General features: G+C 38.6%; 1 protein-coding gene across 2 annotated transcripts in view; it reads right to left on the reverse strand.

The window, feature by feature from the left end:
• ERC1 (ELKS/RAB6-interacting/CAST family member 1) overlaps window positions 1-25,065 on the reverse strand; it is a 261,544-nt gene that overhangs the window by 162,097 nt on the left and 74,382 nt on the right. The window contains exons 10-13 of one of the 2 annotated variants that reach the window (XM_054988424.1): window positions 23,925-24,065; window positions 22,823-22,963; window positions 17,816-17,851; window positions 12,204-12,397 (exon numbers count right to left, since the gene is read on the reverse strand). In XM_054988424.1, the coding sequence (XP_054844399.1) occupies window positions 12,204-12,397; window positions 17,816-17,851; window positions 22,823-22,963; window positions 23,925-24,065 (512 nt within the window). The remainder of the gene's footprint in view (window positions 1-12,203; window positions 12,398-17,815; window positions 17,852-22,822; window positions 22,964-23,924; window positions 24,066-25,065) is intronic. The other variant, XM_054988425.1, reaches the window with a different exon arrangement.

Consider the following 25,065-nt stretch of genomic DNA (forward strand, 5'->3'; position numbering starts at 1 on the left):
AGCAATAATGTGTATGTAAAGCACCCTTTGCCTCCACTGCTCTCCTAAAGAACACATGTTCCAGAGGAGTAGCAACAGCTACTACGCAAGCTTAAGGGCAACTTCCAATGCTACATTTTAGTGATGTGCTTCCTGAGTCAGTACACAATGAACTTAACAGTGTTACTAACAGTGCAACCCTAACTCCTTAGACTGGAGTAACTCTGCTTAGGATTGCACTGTTAAGAAACTTGGTTTGGCAGTAACAGAAAAGATAGCTGATATTAGGGACCAGAGACGAACAGGTGATATAGCAGATGGAGAGTTTCATAATGAGCTTCTAGTTATGTGACAAGGGAGGAAGCATTTGTAGAAAAGCATGGCTTACTCAGAGTACAACAATAACCTTCAAAACTTTTGAGAAATAAAATGTGCAAGCACATTTATGGCAAATCAGCATTACTGAATAAATTCACCATAGTCTCATCTACTGGAGAGTGAAAGTATGCGAAGTTACTCCAGTCTAAGCCCACTGCAAATAATAGGCTTGAACTGAAGTAACTCTTTATAGAATTGCAGAGTTAATGCGCTAATTATTGCAACTTGACTGCTGATAAGCCCAGGTAGCTCACATGTTTCAAAGAGAAAATTATTCAAGTTCTGTTATTTGTATTTTAGGGCAGAATGGTAACTGTTTGTATTTTGAAAAACCAGTTAAAAGTTTTCCCCCAGAGAACAGATTTGACTTTTTAAATTAGACCCTTGACACGATTTCCTTTTGTACAAAACTCTCTGGCAATTATGCTATTTCATTGCAAGCTTCTGGCACATGCCTTCAGGGTGAACACATGTTCAGCATTGTGCACGTCGAACTGGTGAAATGTGATAAGATCGCTTTCCTGCTAGCTTTTCACCCAATCTAAAATTAAAGCACTATTTGTTTGGATTTTTTTTTAAAAAACAACCCTCTCCTTTATAGTCTTTCACTCTAGAGTATTTCAGGCCTGACTGGAAACATACCTGGCCAGCAGAACGCTGGGATTTGCCAGCCCTGTGTCTCCCATGCTTCACCATCTACCTCCATATGGCATTAATAAAGCTGCAAGTTGAATTTTCTGGGGTTCTATGGCACACACAGGATATGAATTACTGTAACAATGTGTTTCTAATTTTTCTCCCACTACAGGCGATGAAATCAGGTAGTGTTACTGTTATTCTTGCTTCCCAAGTTTATCCTCCTCTGTATATGGGTAAGTGGAGTTATTACCAGTGGGGATGCTGATCAATAGCTCAACACAGTCTTTTGTTGTAAGATTGCTTATACAAATATTTTTGGAACTTTAATAACTTCCTTTCAATTATTTTTGCAACTTACAAAAAAAGAAACGTGCAACTCTTGCAAGACTTCGAAAGTGATGTTTTGGACAACAGCATGCCACAGAATCCTAAATTAAAACTACAGTCCAGATACTCTACAACATTCAGCATTATATAAAATCACCATCTTTGAAAGGATAGCTCAGTTCTAAACAAACCTTGAAACATATGCCTTGCCTCAGAGCAGCTCCCTGCTCTTGCAACTATGCAAGTATTCAAAAGAGGGTTTTGTTTCAAATGATCCTATTCCTTACTTCTATACATGCATATATTTTCCCCATACAAACAGATGGAAAATTGTTTTGCCAACCACCATGGCCTATGAAGGCAAATCTCAACACCCTAAATGGAACAGGTCAGAAAACTTTTAATACATCAAGGACTGAACATTCAGAACGGATTAGAAAGCACAACCAAAGCTCCTGGCCTCTCATGCACAGTAAGCATTCTCTAAAAATGTGGCTTCCAGTCTTTTTGGTATACAAGTCCAAATTTACTTGGTATGGTAACCCATCCAGGGCTGCCCAAAGTTTTTTGACACCCTAAAAAAACCAAGACCTTGGTGCCCATCTAGTTCAGCATTCCACTTTCTACAGTACAGATGTTTTTGAGCCCACACAAACATCCCTTTCTCTCCTCTTGCTTTTCTGTATACTGAACAGCTCCCACCAAGCCTTCTTTCCAGCTACTACCATAAAGTTACTAGTTGCTAGACAGATTAATTGCCCCCATTATTGTCACAAGGGAGGTAGAAGATGAGAATGTAAGAAGGTGACAAGGAGGAAGCAAAAAGAAAGGATGCAAAGAGCTGGAGCAGCCATTAAGGAGGGCTGGCCTGCAACCCACTTTCAGAGGCTCTGCAACACACTTCTCTGTCCTGGCCCACGGGCTGGGAAACACTGCTCTAGGACACTATGAATCCACTTATCCACACACAAAGATTAGCACATCTTGGGACTCTTTAATGGTAGAAACTCAAATTGAACCAAACTACCTAAAACATTTAATTGCAGATGGGGGAGAAAGCAAACACTTAAATGGCCTGAGAACATGCAAGCTGCCAAAGCCAGTGGTTCTCAGACTGCAGGTTATGACCAATGAGTTGGTTGTGACTCCCTTACAGGTGATGCTCAAGATTCAAATTTGTGAGTTGGACACAGAGTTTTGGGTTCCTGACCCATGCTTTGGTGCCTTATTACCAGAGAGGACAGAGAGTTGTTCATGAACTGGCCTGTTACTGTGTTGTGATTTGCTGGATGTTGGTCACTTGTACGGTAAATAATTGATGTTGATGCCATCTGCCTCTAAAGTACTGGAGAAGCACTCTTGACCTCTCCCCTGCCTTGGCATTTAGCCTGCTATAACCCTTTGAGTGTCGGGCAAACAAAAGCTGAACTTTTATCTCCTTATAGGGGAAAGAAGGGTTACAGTGTTGAAGAATAAACTAAACACAATTGTAGCCACCTGAGACTTAACCTGGAGATAGAGTTTCCTTATAGGGTAAGACATTACAGAACACACACTGAATCAAATCGTTGGTCCATCAAGGTTAGTATACAGACTGGCAGTGACTCTTCAAGGTTTCAGGTAGAGATTTATCACATCACATTCTTCCTGAATCCTTTTAAACTGGAGATGACAGGGATTGAACCTGGGGTCTTCTGCATGCAAAGCAGAGACTCTTCCACTGAACCTGGGCCCCTCCTAAGAGCCAGCCACAAACTGTCACTCTAGAATACAAGGGTAAGACAAGATTTCCTCAGATTTTCCAACCTAGTTTAAAAATTCTGGAGCTCTTACCATTCAGAGACCTCAATCCGCCCCTTAGCTGACCTCTGCCCAGGAATACTAAGTTAGAACTTACAAATCAGTGTGTCTGTCTCCATAGGCTACCACTCTAGACCCAGGCTGCTGCTTCCTAAAGTCAAACTACAAGATAGAGTTACTTCTAACCTGCTGTCAGAATGTCTAGAATCTATTTGAGGAAAATGACCATCAAATGCTTCTTTTCTTCTACCAACTCCACTCCCCATCTCCCTATAAGGTTTCCGAGGGCCATGATTAGCTGTTTCTGGTTTCTCCACTGCACCAACAGGATGAAAAAGGAATTGGCTGATAAGGGGATGTACTTAGCTGCGTTCATCACAATGACAACAGTCACAATTTACACTCATTGCCGCCTGGAACCTTGCCTGTAGCATTTGGGTCCAGTCTGAGCTCTGGTCTAAGGTACTATGGTAGTGGTCCCAAAAGGTAAAATTTTGAAGAGAGTTCCAATTTAAAAAGTTTGAGAACTACTGATTTAGTCTTTAGTTGCTGTTGGGATGAAGCAAGGGGCAAATCCTTAAATGACCCTTTCCCCACTGCCAGGCATCATAACTTGAATGAAATGAGGCAGGAAAAAAAGAGGGAGAAACACCTCTGAAAAACCAAAACACTGAGGGTAGTCAGTACCAGAAGTAACAAAGAAAAAAGAGACAAAGGTCCTGAATGGTGTGTAAATGAATAATTATTAATCACAGGGACCTTTGCCTTCTCTGCTGTCACAGCTGCATACTGATAGGTGGATTGCTGGAACCTTCTGAATCGTTATTGTTTCATGTTTTGTTTTTCTATAATTGGCTGATACAATAAACCAACAACAATGCCAGTACAAGGTCAGAATGCAAATTAAAACACTTCTGAAGAAAATACCAAGATATTGAAGTGGGACTTAATTAGCCGGTAGACTATCAGTTGTTCTGAGTTGTTCTGCTAATTGTTTTGCTATGGGTACTGCAAGTGTTTTGCTTAGTGTACTGTAAAGTTATTTTGTTCACTCGGCTATAATTGCTTTTTCACATTGGATGACATTCATATTCTCATCATAATTAGGTTATCAATGTCTGCATGTTTTATACTCTGAGTGGCCCTCTGCAATTCATAATATTTACACACTATTGAGGGTTTTTGTCTCTTTTTTCTTTGTTACCTCTGGCACTGACTATCTTCAGTGTTTTGAATGAAGTAAGGAACAGGCTACAAGAATGGTACCCAGTTCAGGACTGGAAGGAGTAAGGGAGGAAGTGTTTCAAAATGGTGCTTGTTTCCCTCTTCCCTACATCCTGATGAACACGACTCATCTTTGAAGAATGGCATTCTAATTTTTTTAAACTATAAAATACATTTTACAGCACTTCCAATAGTACCATAGGCCTATTAATCCTCTGACAACACCCTTACATACATTACATATGAGGTATATTTCTACCCCAAGCCAAATTTCAATGTATCTTGGGGTAGAAAAAGTTCTACAGAACTGTTTGTGGTGGCAGAAATCATTATTTCACAGTACATAAACATCCAGAGCTTGGAAACACCCTTTGACATGAGACAGAATTTTTAAAATATAAATTCAGCCCTCCCATTTTTATGTTGAGTATATTGAGTTATTTGTTTAAAATTTGGAACAACAAAAGCTATGACTTGAACCTAGGATATTGGACAACTAACAAACTTTAATGAATTTTAAAGAAACATTTTTTAAAAATCTAAATGTATTAATTTCTAGCATTTTTGATGCTTTAATATTTCTATCCCATGAGTATCTCTGCAGTGAGATAAACAGTCTCCAGGTTGTCGAAAAGGGTCTTCAGGCTGTCATAAAGGGCTGCATCTCTGCAGAACACATACATTGGTTCTCTAGATCAGAGTTTTCACAATGGACTCCTACAGTATTTTACATGAATGTTACGTTAGCTAGATAAAAACTACTCCAATGGCAAACTACAAAGACTTCTGAGGTGGTTGTTCTTCATTTACAAAAAACAAACTGTATGTGGTAACTGACTGTATTTGAGACACTGTTTACTATTTATAGGTGACTGTCTTAAGAGGAAAAATTTTTAAAGCTACTTTTCTCTTCATTTTGTCAAAGAAGTACAACTTGGTAGGATACTTCAGGGGTTTAACTGTGATTAAATTTTCTCATTCTGTTTTATAGAACAAAACTGGGTTTTACTGTATCAACAGTTCAATTTTAGATCCATCGGACTAATAAAATCCTAAAATTAACATACTGACCTTGAGGTGAGGCTGAAGCAAACAGCAAATCCATGGTAGGAAATGTGAAAGAGAAAGTTAGAGAACGCATTAATGAAGATAAACTCAACAGTTCAAGAAGAGAGACAAAGAAGCAGCATGGCATTAGAGAGCAAGACAAGATGGAAAAAAAGGCAAGGCTCTTTCAGTCAAAACCCATCAGTGTGGCAGGCTTCTCATCAACAAAAAGAATCACCTAATTAGATTACACCATTCTACATAAAAGCAGTGCTCTATATCATTCTTTTGATTACACTGCTGTTGTTCCAAGAAAAAAAATGTATCTTCACTTTGGACATTTTAGAAGATGTACCAGAAAGTAACCATTTACTGTCCGAGGATGGTTTTTATAAAATATATATATGTCTTAGCAAGGAGTCAATTCTGTGAATCTTGACAACTTTATTTAGGCTGCCTCCCTCTCAAGTTTAAATTTTATCCCAGTGAATTATCTTAATTTATATCTTAATGACAAAGCCAACATCAAGTGAATGTATACAATGCAATCCTTTGTTATTGTTCATAACAGGATTTCATTATTATAAACTATGCTTACATTTGTTTTCATAAAATTGTTGCCCTAAATCAGATATATTCATCTGTGTCATGAGGTGCAATCTAAAGTACAATAATGAACATGCTACTTTTAGACAGCACTCTCCAACGCTACTGAACAGTAGATCAGCTAAAAACTACCTGTTGGAGATGACTGCACAGTAACCAGCCTCATGAGTTCATTATTGCCCTTTTGGTGTCGATTTCAATACCCTGCTATCAGAGACATCCAATCTATGGTCAATTTCACTGATAAATATGCAATCCACAGACAAAAGTCAAAGAACTTGGAACCCATCTGGAACATTATCTTCTCCTTTTTTCTGGTTGCAAAACAGCTTTGGATCATTTCTGAGACACACAAACATAGTAGTCATAGTTACATGTTCTTCTCTTTTCCCTCAATAAAGCTGATTGGCAATCTGATGCAAGTTCCTTTGTCTAACATTATTCTGCTTGTTGCTAGTAGACCACTCACTTTAGCATATAAAATGTTCAAGGGCCAGCTGAGGCAACATATGTGCAGCCTCTGTTAAACGGACTTTAAGGTATCCATAAACAGTATTCAAAAAGTATCAAAAGAACAGCAGAACATTAATTTTATAGAACATACATTTATTGAGTTATTCTTTGTTCTCTACTCAAAAAAGGTTTCTACCATACTTAACAGCCACCGGTGCAACTCCAAACTAAATGGTAAAATGAGGCTATATCTAACGCTTTCCTGGCGGAAAGTGTTAGATAGTTTCCTGGGGGTAAAGTGTAGATGACTGGGGAAGGCAATGGCAAACCACCCCATAACAAAAGTCTGCCAAGAAAACATCGTGATGTGATGTCCCCCCACAAGTCAGTAATTACTCATTACCTGCACAGGGGATTACCTTTACCTTTACCTATCTAACACTTAGCTCTTTTAGATATGGTCAAAGTACCAAGTATTTAAAAACCATATTTCATTTCATGTGAATGTGCCTCGTTTTGAAAGGAGTTCTGCAAGATTAAACAAAGTTCACTGGAATCAACCCAACCTATTGTTCAAAATGGAAGCTTGCTGTTTCAAACTGATGTGATTAGAACAGATGGTGGATCTCAGGAGAAGTATTAATTTTGGGCTAGTATTAATTTACAGCTACTTACTGCTTACTAGAAATAGAAATTTCACTGGTGGCAAGGAAAAACACAAATCAGGGAAGTTCAAGGATGCAGGTTATTTCTAATTATATTAAGGGACATACATATCTGAACAGCTAGTGGAAACATATGTTTTTGTCAACAAAAACCAGAAAGGTCTAGTAAGATGTGCCTGATTCACTTAAAATGTCATACTGCTGAGAAAAGAAATGCTACCTAAGTCAGGGCTACAAGACTTTGTACTGACACTGACTTGAGAGCTGGTGAGGAAGAGTTAGCAAGCATGGAAAGCTCATGGCATGGTCATTCAATAAAACCTTGACAAAAATTCTGTGGTGGACTGCTTTATAACATGCTAAAAATGGCAGGGCACCATGAAGATGTTTTTGTGACTGCACTTACCTGCATACCTTTTTTTTACCCTCCATCAGTGAAATTGACTTAAATATAAAGGTGCAGGCAACTTTCCGCAAACAAAACAAGCAGGATAGACAGAATGAGACACCTCAAGTTACAAAATAACGCTACCTTTACGGCAAGCAACCATTTCTCCCCAAGCACACATGCAATTCACATTCCTTACAACCTCCAGAAGCAGTCCCTCTTCCAAGTCTCCAAAGTATGGAGTTCTGAGACAGTATTATAAATGGAAAGTAAAACTGTATCACAGTGGTACTAACAAATTTCTAAATAACATGTCCAAAGCTCAAAAATCCCAATCATTTCACTATTTCAGTGTATATTCAGGAATATATATTTTTGAGCATACTATCCTCAGCAATTTATCCTCAGACATTTTTTTTATTTCACTTGTTTAGAAGTGCTATTTCCATTTCTATATCTGTAGGAGCACAGGAGTAGAAATCCTTACATCTAGCATGAAAAAGGATCTCTGTGAAATACACAGAAGATAATGGACACCAACCAAGAAGGGTTTGATTAACATGTCTTAGCTTTCCACCTATTTACCGGTACAAACATAGCACATGCCATGTCTCTCCACCCATCCTAGATGAGGTTGTCCTGGTTTTGCTTTCTTTTAGCCAGAGGAATAGTTAAGCTTCGTAAGCAGAATATTAGTCTTTTCCTTTTAAGTGAAAGCAAAAAGAACCTACTGTGTTTTCATTCCAGATTTTGCTTTTTGCTTCATTTCAATCTGCATGGGTAGAGTTTATTTTTATTTCATTCTTGCTGTCATACAACACTAGCAAACTAAGAGCCAATGTGCCACTATACTACACAACGTCCCACCCCCCATCTCTTTCCTAATGAGCATGGAGATTCAATTTATTCACAGTGCAGAGTAACAAACACTATTAAGGATCAGCAGTGCGGTACAGAATTTAGCAGAATAAACTGCTAAAAGATTCACCTCTAGTTAAACAAGGGCTGTAATTTTTGAAGTTGCTTTGCATTTGACAGCTTTAAAAGTAAAAGTATTAAAGTTGTACCAATATTATGGCCACACTAAACACATGTGCATGTACTTCTGCCTGCATTCATCCCTGATTCTTCAGGCTTTTCATTTTGCATTTATGTCAATCTGGAAGTTCCCATGTATTCTAAGGTGGGCTTGTTGGTAAAATGGGTACATGGCGGTGGGGTTGCAGTAGAAAAAGTAAGACTTGGAAGTAGATATGTGCACGTGGAAGTTCTCCAGATGCTCGTGGTGGACCTCTTTCACATATTTTGCCCAACAGCCTGGATCCTATTTAGCATAATCAGAGAGGTATTCATGGAATGGAACTTTCTAACCTTAACCCAACCCTACAGTATGCTGTGCTATCCAATATCACAACCCTGGGGTACATGGATCCTCAGGGAGAGAGAGAGAGAGAGCGCGCGCGCACATCAGGTACACAGCATATTGTAGCATTAACCTTCTACAACTGTACTAACAATTTGTGTGAAGACCAAATTGACCCATTAAGGGGACTAGTTACCCCCCCACTCTTTATTTGAGGAAGATGAGTGATAGGTAACCTGAAGGAATTAAGCACATGCATATATAAAATATCCAGACATTTTGAAGCCACTGAAAAGAAACAAGGTATTTTTTGGAAAAATTGAAATCCAGGAGGAAATTTAGATCTATACAATACTTGCTTTTCTATCAAACCCAAACTTATTGTATTTATTTAACAATATAAGATGCACCATTGATTTAACAATTTAAGATGCATCATGAATATATTTTAACTGAGAATTCATAGGAATACAATCATGGAAGAGAGGAAGGAGTTTTAAAAGAAGCACAGCTTTTCTAACCCTTATGACACACTAATGCACAAGCACAAATACACTGACTACAGCAAATCCCAGCAGAAATTGCAGCCAGTTAGCAGGAAGCAGCATTCCACCAGCAAGTAACAATAGCCTTGTTATGAACTCACTTTCCTAAAAAGTCCCATACAAACCCCCCTACAGGCTGCGGTGCAGAGACAGACACCTGGTAAGGGGAGGACATTCTGTGCGAAGCGTGACTTCTGAGAAATGGTATAGTCAAAGAAACCAAACACATAAAAACAATCCAAGATAACCAGAAATGACAGAGAAAAGAAATGAGAGAAAGAGAGGAAAACACAAAAGAAAAAAAATCAGAGAACTGCGGGATGACAATACAAGTAGTTAGTAGGAGGAAGTGGACAGCCAAACATTTAACATGTGAGCAGAACTGCATAAAAACAAAGTAACTGACAAATAAGTTAGCTATTTAAATTGAACCTATTAAAATGTTTTAGTTTCTTCCAAAGGAGCTATGAAGTAGCCTCTGTTAAGTTAGCATTTCTTTATTGTGCCTATTATATACTTATTGGCCTTTCACTTTTGCCATTGATTTCCTATTCTTCCTGGGACACAACTATGGAAAACTCCTTAAAAATTTTGCTCCCTCAGCTCATTTTTTTCTTCTTCCAAAGAAGGAAAAGGCAATCTACAGTAAAGGAATAGATTGGTTAGCTTCAGCCCTACAGCTACTTTTTACCAATAAACCATTCTGATAAACCTAGTAAAATGTGTAAAGAAATACAGTATGCCTTAGCAAATGGACAGCGTTCCAGAATCATGGAAAAATCTCCTCCTGTGCAACTAATACACAAGAGCATTCACTGATGTGAAAAACAGAAGGCAATGATTTTTCTTATCACTTGCAGAACAGAAGGATAGAACAGCAAAGGAACACCTTAAATAATTCAATATACTTTTCTTACCAATACGAAATGATATAGGATTCTCCAAATGTAACTAGAGAAGTTACAGTGGGTCATCAACTTCACCCAGCATTCACCCTGCATGATTGCAGGTTACATTCAGAAGGAAAAATCCATTCACATGAAATAGTGGAGGTTATATTGTACTCAAAAGATTTGAACATGAAAAACATTTTCCTTTGTAGGCACATTAACAGAAAGACCCATCTTGAAGAAGTTGAAAAAGGAAGGTATCGCAGGATCTGAGGAACATTTTAAAGTGATAAAAGGACAAGGAGATTTCAAAGTATCTCAAGTATGGGAAATAACGGCATTTTCATCAGTGACCAGCATTAAGGAGGAAAGATTAAGTGTTCTGCTACAACATGCTCAGTTTGGTGTTGAAGAAATATTCTGGAGGGTCTTTCAACAATGAACAAAGAAATGTGCAGGGAATTAGATATGGGAAATTAGCCTACAAATCAAGAAAAATTCTAGTAAGTCTAGAAGTTTAGTATTTATATTTCAATTGTTCCAGCAGACATATTGAAAGGAAGAGGAACATTTTTTTCCTTTTGGCAATCAACTTGCCACCAAAAGAAAAAAAATAAAGGTTTTATTGAAAAACATTGAGGGAAGAGAGAAAAATAAAAATGAACTTTCAAAGTTCTCTTCTGTTTCATTTAAAGAGGAAAAAAATTCAGTCAAGGAGAAAACCTGAGCAGGTGATCTAGTTCAGAGGTCAATTTGCCCATGTTTTTCTTAATTAGTTGAGAAAGTTGTTTTGGCACATTTGACTAGATTCTAACACAACATAGAAGAAGACCCTGAGAAGGTCTAAGGCCAGGTAGTTGCAGATGCATGGAATATCTGTGCAATATATTCCATTTAAGATTTCCTCCCTTGGCTATGAATAGTATCTTAACCAGTAGTTTACATAAATGTGGCCCATACTTATTTACATATTCTGCATTTAGCTCAGTTTTAAATTATTAAGCCAAGTGAACAAATGGCACAGATGTGGGACATGTGCAGCCATCTTATTTCCAGGATTAATAAATTCACCAAGGAAAATTCTACTCAGGCGGTGGTCTCAATCTATGTGATTTTCCTGGCATTTGACACAATGAAGTTGAATCCATATGAAATAATGTTAAGGAAATCTACTCCGGCCAAAGAGGAAAAAGTAGTGCACTACCAAGTAAAACAGCCAAGTAAAGAACCTCCACAATACACCTTTTAAGGCAATTTATTTACTGCTGTTCTAAGATGCCAGGAGTTTAGAGCCACTTTCCAGGAAATGAGGGGCCAAAAAAATGGCTAGTGTCTCTCTTCTACTTCCCACCCAAAGTTTCCATGATTTCCCTTGTGACCAATGCCTAGTTATCCAAACTTAATAGAACTACAACACATTACTCAACTCCTTTTAGCTGAAAAAACTGGGTCTTTTTTCTGAATCCACATTAAATAAAATGTAATTCCAAGAGGCTAAAATCCTGTTTCAAACCTCTAAAGTAGTATCTTCTTGGTCTGGACCCATTATCTTCTCATACAAGGAAAATTAGTCCTTACATCAAAATACTTATTAAAGGTACTTGGCATAATCTTTGTTAAACATTTTACAGGGAACAAGACTGAATCTGCTGAGTTTAGAATATATGCAGTTTTAACTACTACTTTGTTAACGTATGTCAACAATAAACAATTTTCTTCCAATTGCTAGTTATTTCAGCACGTTGGTTTCACCTATTTACACTAATTTAATCAGTTTATTTTTCTGAACAGTCAGAAAACCACAAAGTATTTTGAAATTCTTAACATCAACCTCCTTTACATTAGAGTTCTTACAAACAAGAAGTTGGATGTCCCTTTCAAATAATATACTCCTCTCACCTTTCAAGTTCTGCTATCTTCTTATCTTTATCATTCTTCTCATTTTCCATCTCCTTCAGGATTTCCAGCAGACGATCCACCTCTGCTTGAGACTTAGCAGATTCTTCCCTGTACCGTGCCACTTCTCTCTCCAGCTGCTGAAACTGGTCACTCATTTCTGGACTGGCCCTGGCCTCCAGTGTTGCTTCGTGAGCCTGTAAAGATAGAACCCCAAGCATTACTCTTCACAATCATAACACAAAAAACCCATTCTGATCTAAAGCAGTTTTCTCTTAACTCATTCTCAGGAGCAGGAAGAATGCTTGAGAAACTGTAAATTACTTATTACAGGAAAAGGCCAATTAAGGGAAAAGCCCCCTTCAACAATCATAACCGAAAGAGAAAGATTATAGCTGTTCCAAGAATTACTTTAGTCTATATCAACGTTAATCCCCTATCCTTTATTTTTCCTCAACACCTAAATACTGGTGTCAATAGGAGTGTAGAAAGTTAAACTTTCTCACTGTGTTTCCCTGCACCAAGCCAGGGGCAGGATCCAAAATGTCACAGGCAGTATTCTGCTCTCACAGGGGCTGTTTAGCTCTTCCTCCCAGCCACAGCCCCCAATGCCATTCAAGGCCTTTCCTGATGTGTACTCAATGAGCCTTGCAAATTTCATGTCCGTCCATGCATGAAAGCACTTCTCTCTCATTAATAATCACTTGTGTATCCCAGGTCACGTATTTCACTGACCCCACTGCAATACACAGTTAGGTGCTGGTGCTGCTGCCAAGCAAGATGGATAACCAGTTTACTGGCTGTAATCAATTCAGATATCTAGCAAAAACAGAGTGCATGCTGTTTATTAATTAGACACGGGAAACTGTATTAGTTCCTTTCTACCAGAGGCAGGAGGCTGGGAATATCTTTGCCAGTTGCATTAGACCTAAGGTGCCTGAGCTGAGCATTTCCCCCCCTCTCCTTTGCAAGTATTTAGTCTGGACACAGACAGAGTTGTGAGTATCTAGAGTTGTGAGCCAAAGGAATCATAATCCTTAGTTGTTGTCAGGTGGCCTGTGACCTGTGGCCCTGAGGGAGCTGTACTAGAGAAAATAGCAGCAGCCCAGGATGTTGGGACATCATAGCATATGTCTTTCTTTGAATTTTTGCATTTCTTTTTGTGAGCTGCTTAGAATCTCCACATGTGGAAGAAAACCAAGGTATTAATGCTTCAATAAATAAATGAAATAAATGTGCAGGTAGCAGTGTGTGTAAATAGCTTCTCATACACAAAAAACTAGCACCATCCAGGAAACAGGCCCTTGTCCAGTCTTCTTCATGATATGGTAGTTTGTTTTGTACAGGAAATTCCCCTCTGCAAGCAGGAGAGTTGCATCATGTGACATTTCTGAAAGTACACCTCTGCTTTCAGATCTACAAATGTAGATGTTCACATTATTGAAAAGTAATTTACTGTTCCAATAACAGAGTATGGGTAGGACAAATTTAATCTTAGCAACTAAGATATATTACAAATGAGAACATTGTTTTGTAAATAGAGAGGAGTTAGCTGTGTTATTCTGTAGTTGCAAAATAGTAAAGAGTCCAGTAGCACCTTTAAGATTAACCAACTTTATTGTAGAATAAACTTTCAAGAACTACAGCTCTCTTCATCAGACAGAGCTGTAGTTCTCGAAAGCTTATGCTACAATAAAGTTGGTTAGTCTTAAAGGTGCTACAAAACAATAAAGTGTCCAGTAGCACCTTTAAGAATAACCAACTTTATTTGTAGCATAAGCTGTTCCTAGAGATACATGCTGAGTTGTTTTAAACATCTCTCTTAGGATTTTAAGTAATTAACAAAAACCTAGGTAGCAGATTTAAAATGTTTTCAGGTCTTCAACACAGGAAAATAAATGCTACTTCACCTGCTACAAATTCATAGTGACTGGATAAGCATTCCAATACCCTTCTTCATACTGTCACCCATCTTTACTATGTAGGTAACTCACTGCAGTAATAATTTTATCTCCAAACCATCATGAGAAGCAGATAATTATTATTTCTGTTACACAGATGAATGATATAGCAAGTAATAAGCCCAGTATCAAAGAAGTCAGGGCTAGGGTCTGAAACCAAGTTTCTCACACTCAGTCATGACTACTCTGGCCACTAGAGCACTTGGGAGTTGAGACTGCCAACTAACTCCAAGAAAACAGTACAAGAGACTTAATGGGAAAGTATATATGTCATAAGAAATCTTAAGAGGAATAAAAGTACACTAACACAAAAGCTGGCAGCCTTTCATTACTTAGACATAGGCTGTATATCCAGTTCTCAGAGTGTTCATTTCAACAAAGTGCTACTCTATACCCATATATCAAAATGCACACTCTGGGCAGCTAGCTGGCTTACTTAATTTATAGAACTAACATTCCTAATATCTGTATTATTACACTATGAAATAAACTATATCCCAGAATCTAGCACACAACAAAAAAGAACAAAAAAATGAGTTGACAAAGAGAGCAAAAGAGTAAATTGCAAAGTGCTCTTCAACTGAAACCAAAACCAAAATGCCCTCCAATTCTAGGTAATCTGGGTCTGGGGTTCAGTGATAAAAAAATCCAGGATCCTTGATCCAGGTTAGAGAATCCCAGATTTAACCAGCCATTATTCCTTATGGGGAAAATGTTCGGGGGGGGGGGGGCTTTTTTAACAACCTCCATGAAATTTGTAGAGAAGTGACTTCTGACTGTACACTTAAGATCCTGCAAATTTCAGGAAGATTGGACCCCAGAGTCCAATTCTCTGGGCCCCCAAAGAAGCTGCTCCCAGCCACTCTCCATTGTTTTGTATGGAGGAAACATTTCCAAGGCCTTTAAACTTCCCCTTGCTCAGGACTCTCTGGTTCAATATTAAACTCAATTGCAAGCTTATTGTTGAACCAGAGAATCCCATGGAGAATCCTTTTACTGAAACAACAGGGGAAAGCTGGTTGAGCAATGGAGTTTAAAAGGTGGCTGCTGGTGGAGGCCTGAAGGGGCTCTTTTGGAGCTTGGATGGTATATCAACTAGGCACCCCCAAACTCATACCCCTAAGCTCTAAACTACAGCCAGACCAGACCCCTTAAGCAGTAATTTGTGAGATATTTCAGTCTCTGGGTTCCCCATGAGGTTGTACCCACATGCAACTAGCAACTCCAGATATAGGCTTAAATGAAATATCTTTTAGTTTATTGGTTACAGAGAGCATTGCTGAACATAAAGCACTCTAAATTCAGGCAATAGACAAGAAAACAAACCTTTCTATTGCTAAATAGCTATCTGTCTAAAAACACTTAAAGCTTGCTACCTCAGATTCTCTGATGCAGCTTCTTAGCTGATAGGATCTCACCATTAGGTTTGGCAAAGGAGTCCATTTTCATGCCATCCAACTTGAGGCATACTGATGACAAGAGGAATGGAAGCAACCTTCTCTCACACATAATGGTAGAGGAATCATGTTAGAGAAGGAAGAGAGAAGAGTATACTAGGGAGCCATCTTTTCAGGCCTGCCGACATCACCCTATCAACCAAGAGCCAATCAGGGCTCACTTGCTTAATTGGCATTGCTAGCCATGTGAAATTGGGAAATAAAGATAAGAACAGTGAGAACCAGATTCTGAAGGTTGAATCTCTAGGGAATCGGCAGAAATCTACAGGTGCTGGAAATTAACAGGGCAGCACATTTTTTTCTAGCTAGGTTGGCCTGCAATAACTTGCAGCCTGAACCGAAGTTCAGTTGCTCTTGACAAGAATTAAGGGCTTGGATGACCATTTTCCTTACAGGTGGGGAAGGAAGAGCAGAACAGGGTGGAAATCCACTCTGCTTGCTATCTCTTCCTCTGCCCTGCCAGCCCTTGATCAGGGGAAATAACAGTTAATTATTTATCTTTTGGAACACTTTACTCTTTTATGATATGATCAGTTTTTCAAACATTATTAGTCAAGCAAGCCTTTATTGGCATATATAAAATATAAAATTTTTAAATACAGAGACTCCGTACAAAATGAGATTAAAATACAGATAGGAGCAGGGCAACAGTGCAGCAAAACCAATACAGAATATTACTTGTCATGTCGTATAGCCATGGCACTGTAGAGAAAATTAGCTACTATTTCAGTTATTTCCCCATCTGGGTTGTCAAGCAGGAAGTGAACTTTAAAATCATCAGAAGACTGTGAAAGTTGGGCTAATATAGGATGTAGAAGATCCTGGCGTGGCGCCAGATAAAAAGGGCACTGGAGAAGAACATGGGAAACAGTTTCAACACAGTCCATTAAACAAGGACAACACCTGCTATAATAAGGAATCCCATGAAATCTGCCAGATAAAATGGCTGAAGGAAGAACCTTAAATCTGGCCAGAGAAAAGGCTCTACGTAAATTGGGAGCCAGGAGTTGGTAAAGGTATACTGCTGGGAAACTTACATTAGGGAAAATCCCCAAGTTTAGGGGAGAACAAGTTCTATTAGCAGAACTATAGTGTTTGTAACTCTAATCCCAAAAGACTGTATTTTATTTTTGAGAAGGCCTCAGACTCAGATAGCAGTGATAAAGATTCTATAGATAAGTTCAAGGAACTTATTTTACCTTCAATACAGGCTGACCAGCTAGAGTTGGCAAATTCTGATAATAAATGGTCCGCATAACTGGGGAGATCAGAATTAAAATGGAGTTTCAACCACTATTTAATAGTGTGAAGCCATGCCTTGGTGGCCAACAAATTTTGACCGCACTCTAAGCATAAGGCAGCATATGGAACGCACATAGGAACCCCCATGATCTTACGCAGAAAGTTAGATTGAACACGTTCAACTGAATTGTCAATAGCATCAATCCAGAGCGGGGCCCCGTGTAATAACTGAGCTCCAATTTTAGCATTGAAGGCTTTAAGAGCAGCAGGCACATATTGGTTACCTCGATCAGAAAAATAAAAGTGGGTTTTCAAACATTGTGACAGAGAAACTATTTGAAAAAAATTGTATTATGATTACTATTAAGGATGTGCACCTGGAAGAAAGTGTTTTTCATATTCAGATTTCAAGAATGGGTTCCATACCAGTATTCCAGAGCATCTGGGTCTCCTCCACACTGCGTTGGTATTCTGATTAAGCGACCCCCCCCCACCAAATTCTGAAGCTTTTCAGGTCCATTATCCCCTGTGAGAGGAATCTTTCCAGGGGGCTGAAGTGGTTGTTTTTCAACCAAATGACATTGAAATTGCAGGGAACCTAGTGCAGACTATTCGCCATAGGCTCTTCAAATTTCAAGTGAACTGGACCAAAGGGATCAATTCCATGCTTTCTCCGAGACAAAGAAACCAACAGCCAAACACACAAGTGCAACCACTTGCAAAGAGCCTCCAAATGCAAACAGAACCAAGAAGCCCAACAGTATAAATCTCAAACCAGAGAATCTCTTTCCATTCTACCCACCTTCTCCCCTCTACATTGCAACTCCACAAAAGAGCTCACCAATATACTGTGTGTGTTGACCAAGGAATATAAAGACACAAGTGTATACGCATGCAGAACAGAACACAACCAAATGGGGCAGGTAATGACCTTCCCGTTTGTCATGGCACTTACTGGCTTGGATGGGTGACTCAATAAGACTTCAGGATGCTAAGGAGAAAGACAGGAAAAGAAGGGAAGAATTGGAAAAGAACAATGTGACAAAGACAGAGAGAGAGAGAGAGAGAGAGAGAGAGAGATGTAACAAACAAACAAATCACCTTAGAAAAAGGTAACTGATAGTAGATTTAGGATTTTAATCTGAGAGATTTCAACGCTTTCCTCTTTGTCTGTTTCAATATCTTCTGGGTAGGAAACATATTTGGGTAATCTATTCCTACCTAGTACATACCAATCAGCAATTACAAAGCTGTTCAGAAAAAGAATGCCTTCAACAGATTAGTGTCATCATTTTATTTAAAACTTAAATATATTTAGGATTATGCATATCTGTCCATTTCAAATGTATTAGCCCATTAAGATTATGGAGAACAACATCTTGACAACATGACTGGGTTAAGTCCTAAAAGATCAAAAACAGCTTGATGGTCTGACATAATATTTAAATTAATGAATGTATGAATTGCTGGATAAAGAACTTGAAAAATTATGTTTGTGTACAGTGTGATAGAAGAGAACACCAATGAGGACTATTTCAAATGCTACATTTTCCAATACAAAAGGTTGTCTTAGTATAGGAAACCACGCAAACACTGGAATGATTGAAATGCAACACAACTGAGATTTTATGTTACGAGTGCAATCACAAGGCACGCTAAAATGCCCCATTTCTACATTAACAGCAACATACACTAATGCATAACTTCAAAAGTTATAAATACGTGAGTTCCTATAAAAAATGTGACGGCCCTGAAAACTGAAAAAAATGTGTCTTTTTACTCCCTCACCTCGTAGAACTTTTTCCAAATGGAAAAAATAGAACTTTGGGGGAACACTGAAAAAAACTTATAAAATATTTTCTTTTTTAAGAGTGAGTGAAATGCTTTTTAAGACAAGATTTTACTCACTTAAAATGTGTATTATGAGTAGTGGTGTGCATCACGAAAAGATTTGGGTTTCCCACTTCGGGTTTACCCACTTACTCACTTCGGTATGCTCCATAAAGATTCGGACCATACTGAAGTGAGGGAAGCAACCGTCCCCAACTGCACCTCCTCCCCCCCCCGGCGCAACCTCTCCACCCCTCACTCCCACCCACTTACCTGGCTGGCAGGAAGAGGGGTAGGGTAACCCAGTTGGGCGGTGGCGGCAGCAGCACGCGTGAGGCTGGGACGGCCTGGAGCCGGCTCCTCTGCTGCCACACCGCCTCCTCTGGGCCTGCAAGGCAGCAGGGAAGACCGGAGCCGGCTCCTCTGGCCCTTCCTGCCCCTCAAATGGCTGCCATTTGAGGGGCAGGAAGGGCTTTCTCCACGGCCCCACAGAGTGGTGGGGAGGGCCAGAGCCACCGCTGCTGCCGACGCTGCCTCCACTACCAGCGGCAGGGCCAAGGTAAGTGGGGGGTAGGGGGCTGGGGGGGATGTTTAAAGGGCCCTGCTGCTTGCAAGCGGCAGGAAAGGGGCTCTTTAAACTCAGCCCCAAAGCTTTCTGAAGCATTATGAATGCTTCGGAAAGCTTTGATTCAGGATTTCCTAATGCTGGCCCCAATTCGGAAATCCCGAATCTTTATGGATCAGGTCCAATTTGGGCATTTTATCTGAATCAGAAACCCAAAGTGCTTTTTATATACTATTGTTTACAGTATTTTTAAAGAAAGATATTTCCTACATATATCGTGAACAAGAATATTTTCATGCATATTTTTACTGTTTAAATGTTAGAGTTAATATGGTACGATGTACATGCTAACACATTATTAAAATGTTCAGTTTAACTTGATATCCAAATATGCCACTAGCCTGATTATGCAGAGCTGCATGACACTGTTTCTGTCCAAATTGCTGTAGCATAATGGTTAAGTGGCTGAGCTGCAAATCAGCACTCTGCTGGTTCTAATCCCACTGCTGCCATGAGTTCAGTAGGTGGCCTTGGGTAAACTGCTCCTCTCAGCCCCAGCTGTATAGTAGTGATAATAATAATATTGACTTTGTTCACTGCTTTGAGTGGGACACTAATTTGTCTAGAAGAGCAGTATATAAGTGCAGGTATTATTATTATATTTTCTTTTCATTCTACAAAATTCATATTTTCCGTTTTCAACTTTTGTGTTTTCCTGCTTCTCAGACAGCAAAACTAAAATGCATAGGCTAAGGTAGTGCAACTCTACTTTGAGTATTGGCTATATTTGTAATTTTGCTTGTAGAAAAGTAACAGTGCAATTGGAAGTACAGCTACTCCAACCTAAGCCTTCTGAAATCAATGGGTTTAGACTGGAGTAACTTTGTTTAGGATTGTACTTTAAGACATCTATGCTTTTAAATTACATCAATAAAAATGGTATTACATATATTTCCACTCCCCCACCCCGAAAAAGACCATGCCTTCAAAATTTCTAGAAAATTTACATCTCTAGTTCATACAGGAGAATCTGTATGAAATACCTGCAAAATGAAATGGATTAATTCAAAATGAAAAAATCATTTTCTATACTGGATGTCTAATCCTATTGACTGTATTAACTTACTCTGTGTAACCCACCTTGAGTCCTAGTGATAAAGGCGGACTGTAAATAATGTGAATAAATATTTAAGTTTATATCTTTTTGTAGGCTTGCACCTTTGTAGTTAATATTTACAGACATCAAAAAACTCAACAGGAACACATGACGTACATACAAAGCGATGAAATGAGGGAAACAATGAGGCTAGGCTTTTTGATCTGACATAGTACACTAGCTTCATTTGTGTAATAATTGTTTAACATGTAGATGGAAACATGAAGTCCCACAAGTATTTTGTAGCAGCTCAGTCCAGCAAACAGATACATGAAAACATAAAACTGCCTTACACTGAATAAGACCTTTGCTCTACCAAGATCAATACTGTCTACTCTAACAGCCAGTTGCTCTCCAGGGTCTCAGGCAGAGGTCTTTCACATCATTTACTACTTAATCCTTTCAACTGGAGATGCCAGGAACTGAACATGGACTCTTGTCACTGATCCATGTTCCCTACATGACACAGAGCTGCCAACTTTTCATTTTCTAGTACTACAAATATTCCATGTTGATGTTAAATCAAGAAACAATTAGGCCTTTAATTAGGGGTATAAAGGTCTAATTTAATTATATTTAAATTAGGCCTTTATACCGCTAATTAAAATACAATATGCAAATAGTTCTTTAAGGATATTGGGTCAAATAAGAAGTTTTTACACTGTTTTCACAAAAACTCAAAATGGTTTAATATAAATAACGCAAATATTTCTGATGTAAATAGGTAATTTGGAAATTCTTTAGTCTGCTGTTGGTGTTCCAAAGCATTTCTTCTTTCCATTCTGCCAGCTTCATTTGAATTTTTTAAGCATTACTCCTGACAATTTCATTTGAATGTCTTGCTATTTATAAGGAACCACAAATGGCCAAAAGAAACTCCATCTCTATTATTAATTTCAGTAAATGCACGAAACAAATCTTACCCCAAATGCTTTCATATATGACTAGTACCCAAAGACAGATAATGTGACATCAGTTCCTAAAGACTGAGTTCAACTGGGTAGTTAAGAGGGAGGGTAGAATCAGATTCATCTGACATTTAGGCAACCACTCCGATCTTCCTTCCTTCCTCCAGCCATTGAGCCCTGGCTTCTGGGGCACATTTGAGCCATTTGTTGAACCACCACCATCACCTCATCTCCAGCAGGTGGATAGAGTCAAACTGACCTTGCTTCTTGATTGAACTAATGATTATATCATGTAGCACAAGAAGGAGGCAGATCTGAATCCCAGCCTGATAATGTATACATGAAGCAGTGACACCATGAAGCAGCTTATCTACTACCTCTCAAAGACTCTGAAACAGACCCAGCCACAAGAAGCTCCTCAAAAACAAATGGAAGGATTCAGAGAATCTGCATCAGAAATAAGCACTAAGACAACATTCAGAGAAAAATGTATTTCAAGGCTTTCAAAATATAAGTAAATAATCTGATTTTTAAAGCTGGGTTGGATCCGGCCAGCTTTTTTACACAATCTCATCCATTTGGCCCCCTTACTACAGTCCATCTCTCTCTCATGCTTTTTGGTCCATGCAGGCCCCTTGGTCTTTGATATAGTCTTTTTGGGTGGTCAAAAAGGATCTCTCCTTCCTTTTCTCTAGTAGAAAAGCTGGCTGGATCCAACCCACTGTGTAGCTATGCACTGAATTAATGAATGTTTTATTAACATTCATTTTAGATTACCCTTCTTTTACCACCACACTGCTTTTATGATTATTTTAATTGCTTTTTTTTTACCCAGTCACATTGTGAACACATTCTAATATGCCACAATAAATATAAGTTGTTCAATACCTTTAAGCACAGCCATGTATGTTTTGTACTCACTCAAAACAGTTTAATTTTTCAGCTTAGTTATTATTGCCTCGCAGACATGAGTGCTCTGGATAACATACCCTGAGAGTATTTACTTTCCAGGGTGCTTCCATGTAAAATATAAAGGAATAAAGGCAGAGGGTTGCACATCCTCTTTCATACTTTCAATTATCATATGAAGAGGCGTATCTTTCCCCATGAACTGTAATCTCACCCAGAGTACATGGATCTTTCTTGGGGGGGGGGGGGTATACCTGCACACCCTTCACAGTATACTCAGAAGCATTGAAAGAAGATGTCTAACAGTGCCATCCTATAGGCTTAGAAGGGTGTAACTCGGCTTAGGATGCCATTGTGAGTCCCTCAATGTATCTTCTATTGTTACTTCTTTCTAGAGTGCAAAGTGAGGGTATCCATCACTGCTTCTAACCACTAACTCAAACAACCTACATGCTTACTTTTTACAAGAACTCAAAAGAAATAATTACCTGAATGAGGATCTGCCCAAGGAAGGTAGTAATTAAAAGAATGGTAACCCCTACAGAATGGATTTTCATATTGCATTTTCAAATGACAAGAATTTATAGTGTCTACCTTTTTCAGCTGAGATTCCAGTTTCAAACATTCTTCTTTTTTCTGTTCCAAGGCAATTTCCAGGGACTTCAACCTAGAATCTTTCTTCAGTCCTGACGATGCCAAAGATGAGGCATGCTCCTTCAAATCCAGCAATGCAGCCTATCACAAAAGGAACATAACTGCAAATGCGTAAAAGAGCATGCACAGAACTACACATTTCAGCTTCAGCATTTTGTTGTCACTTCATCCATCCATTTTATTTTGGTTTCCTTCTGGATCAAGACAATGGCAAATTGTGGCCGGTGCTATAAGAATGCACATGGAGTTACACCCCCTCTTCCCAATTCCTTGTGCATGGACAAATAATTATATAGTTCCAGATTCATGTCAAATCACATCCATGCAAAACAAGAGTCCAATCCCCAGTTTATTCTAGTTTACAGGAAAAGCACAAGTCAAAAATAGGGAACACTCCACCCTTCAGCTTCATTCATTAAATACAAACGAAGGGAATGATAGTAGCTCATCTGTGAATCTACCTTACACCGAATTCAGAGCTAGTGATGCATTTTAGCAGAAACCATATTGTAGTTGGAAAAAGAATTCCTTAAAATTTTAAACATTCAACTAAATGTATTCAATTATATGCCAACTCTATGATGCAGATAATTTAACTTACAGTAAGATACCAATTTAGAACCAAACAGACTGAATGCTACTCTTTGACAAGTTTTATTAATGCATTTCTCACATACATATATTTTCTCCATTTATACGCTATACGAGATTAGCTTCTATCTCACAGGATCTATTCAAATACAGCGATTTCATACTTGTTACTTCAGACTGGCAATTCTAGAGCCAAAAATCAGACAAATCCTTCCACCTTTTGCTGTTCCCTTCCACACATGATCTTAAAACTATAGTCACCCAGGTATCTTAATTCAGAAAAGTAGCATTTACTTTTCACTTGACATAAGAAGGACATTTGCTTAGGACATCAGTACTGCACATTTCATCTCTCAGGGCATTAACTTAATGAACCCTCAAGAAAGCTACTACTTTACCATCAACAAATATGTATAAATTTTGAATTTATAATGTTATCTAGGAGGCCCACCTCTTTCTCTGTCAAATCTCCTTGCAGGATGCTGACTTTCTCTTTTAGATCCTTAATATCTTTCTTGTTGTTGTCAATCTCCTCCTGTTTTTCTCGCTCATCTCTATCACGCTGCTCTTTAAGACGCTCAATAGTACGCTCCTGACAAAACAGAGTATTTGGTCAATAAAATCTCTGCTCCAAGCAGATTGAACAGATGCTTAACTCTGAGAAACCAGCTATACAACTCACCTCCACCCCATTACAAAATCATCCACCAGTTTGTGCCCAAACTTTACAGCCCAGAGTTGGTAATGTGATGGATAGGAAACTAATAAACTGAATCCAGAGAAGATTGTGGTACTTAGTGAGTAACTTGCTGAAACATGGAGATGATGTTCCATTGATACTAACAGAGTTGCACTCTGCTCAAAGATCAGGTTAGGAATACTGTTAGATTATATGGTGATTTATTGGACACACAGGTGGCACCTGCATCTTGCAGCATATTTAACCAACCATGGTTGCTACACCAGCTGTATTCCCTCCTGAATAAGAAATGATCTCATCACAGTTACTCAGAGCTTAACAACATATAAGCAAGATTCCTGTAGTGTTATACATGGGATTGCCTTTGAAAAATCTTCAGAAACTATTAACTGGTACAGAACAAAGTAAAGTTGTTAACAGCGAACCAAAGCAGATGGAGAACATCTCTGCATGGCATCCAAAGCCTTTCACTGTTTCTGGAGACAAACCGAAGTGCTGATTTAAATTAAAAACATCTGGAACCTGGGTATTTGAGAGACTGCCTACCTCCATAAGTACTTATTTGCCAGTGAAACAGTCATTAGAGGCCCCTTCCTTGAGAGCCCTTCTGAAGTGAAGGTGGCAATTTTCTGTGGCTGAATCCATTTATGGAACTTGCTCTGAAGTTTGTCTTTTGTCATCTTTTAGGAGCCAGGAAGCATTTATCCTTTATTCAAGCCTTTGACAGTTAAAGTGGATTTTTGATTTCATTCGCTCAGTTATTATTGCTGCTTTAAAGTTGCTAACTTTATTTTATGTTAATTGTATTGCTGCTGCCAGGGCAGAATCATTACTTTTTGGTAAATAAATAAGCAAGGACCATACCCATTTGAAACTGAATGTATAATGCAGT

The sequence above is a fragment of the Eublepharis macularius genome, chromosome 9 (assembly GCF_028583425.1).
Source record: "Eublepharis macularius isolate TG4126 chromosome 9, MPM_Emac_v1.0, whole genome shotgun sequence".
In the NCBI taxonomy this organism is placed as follows: Eukaryota; Metazoa; Chordata; class Lepidosauria; order Squamata; family Eublepharidae; genus Eublepharis; species Eublepharis macularius.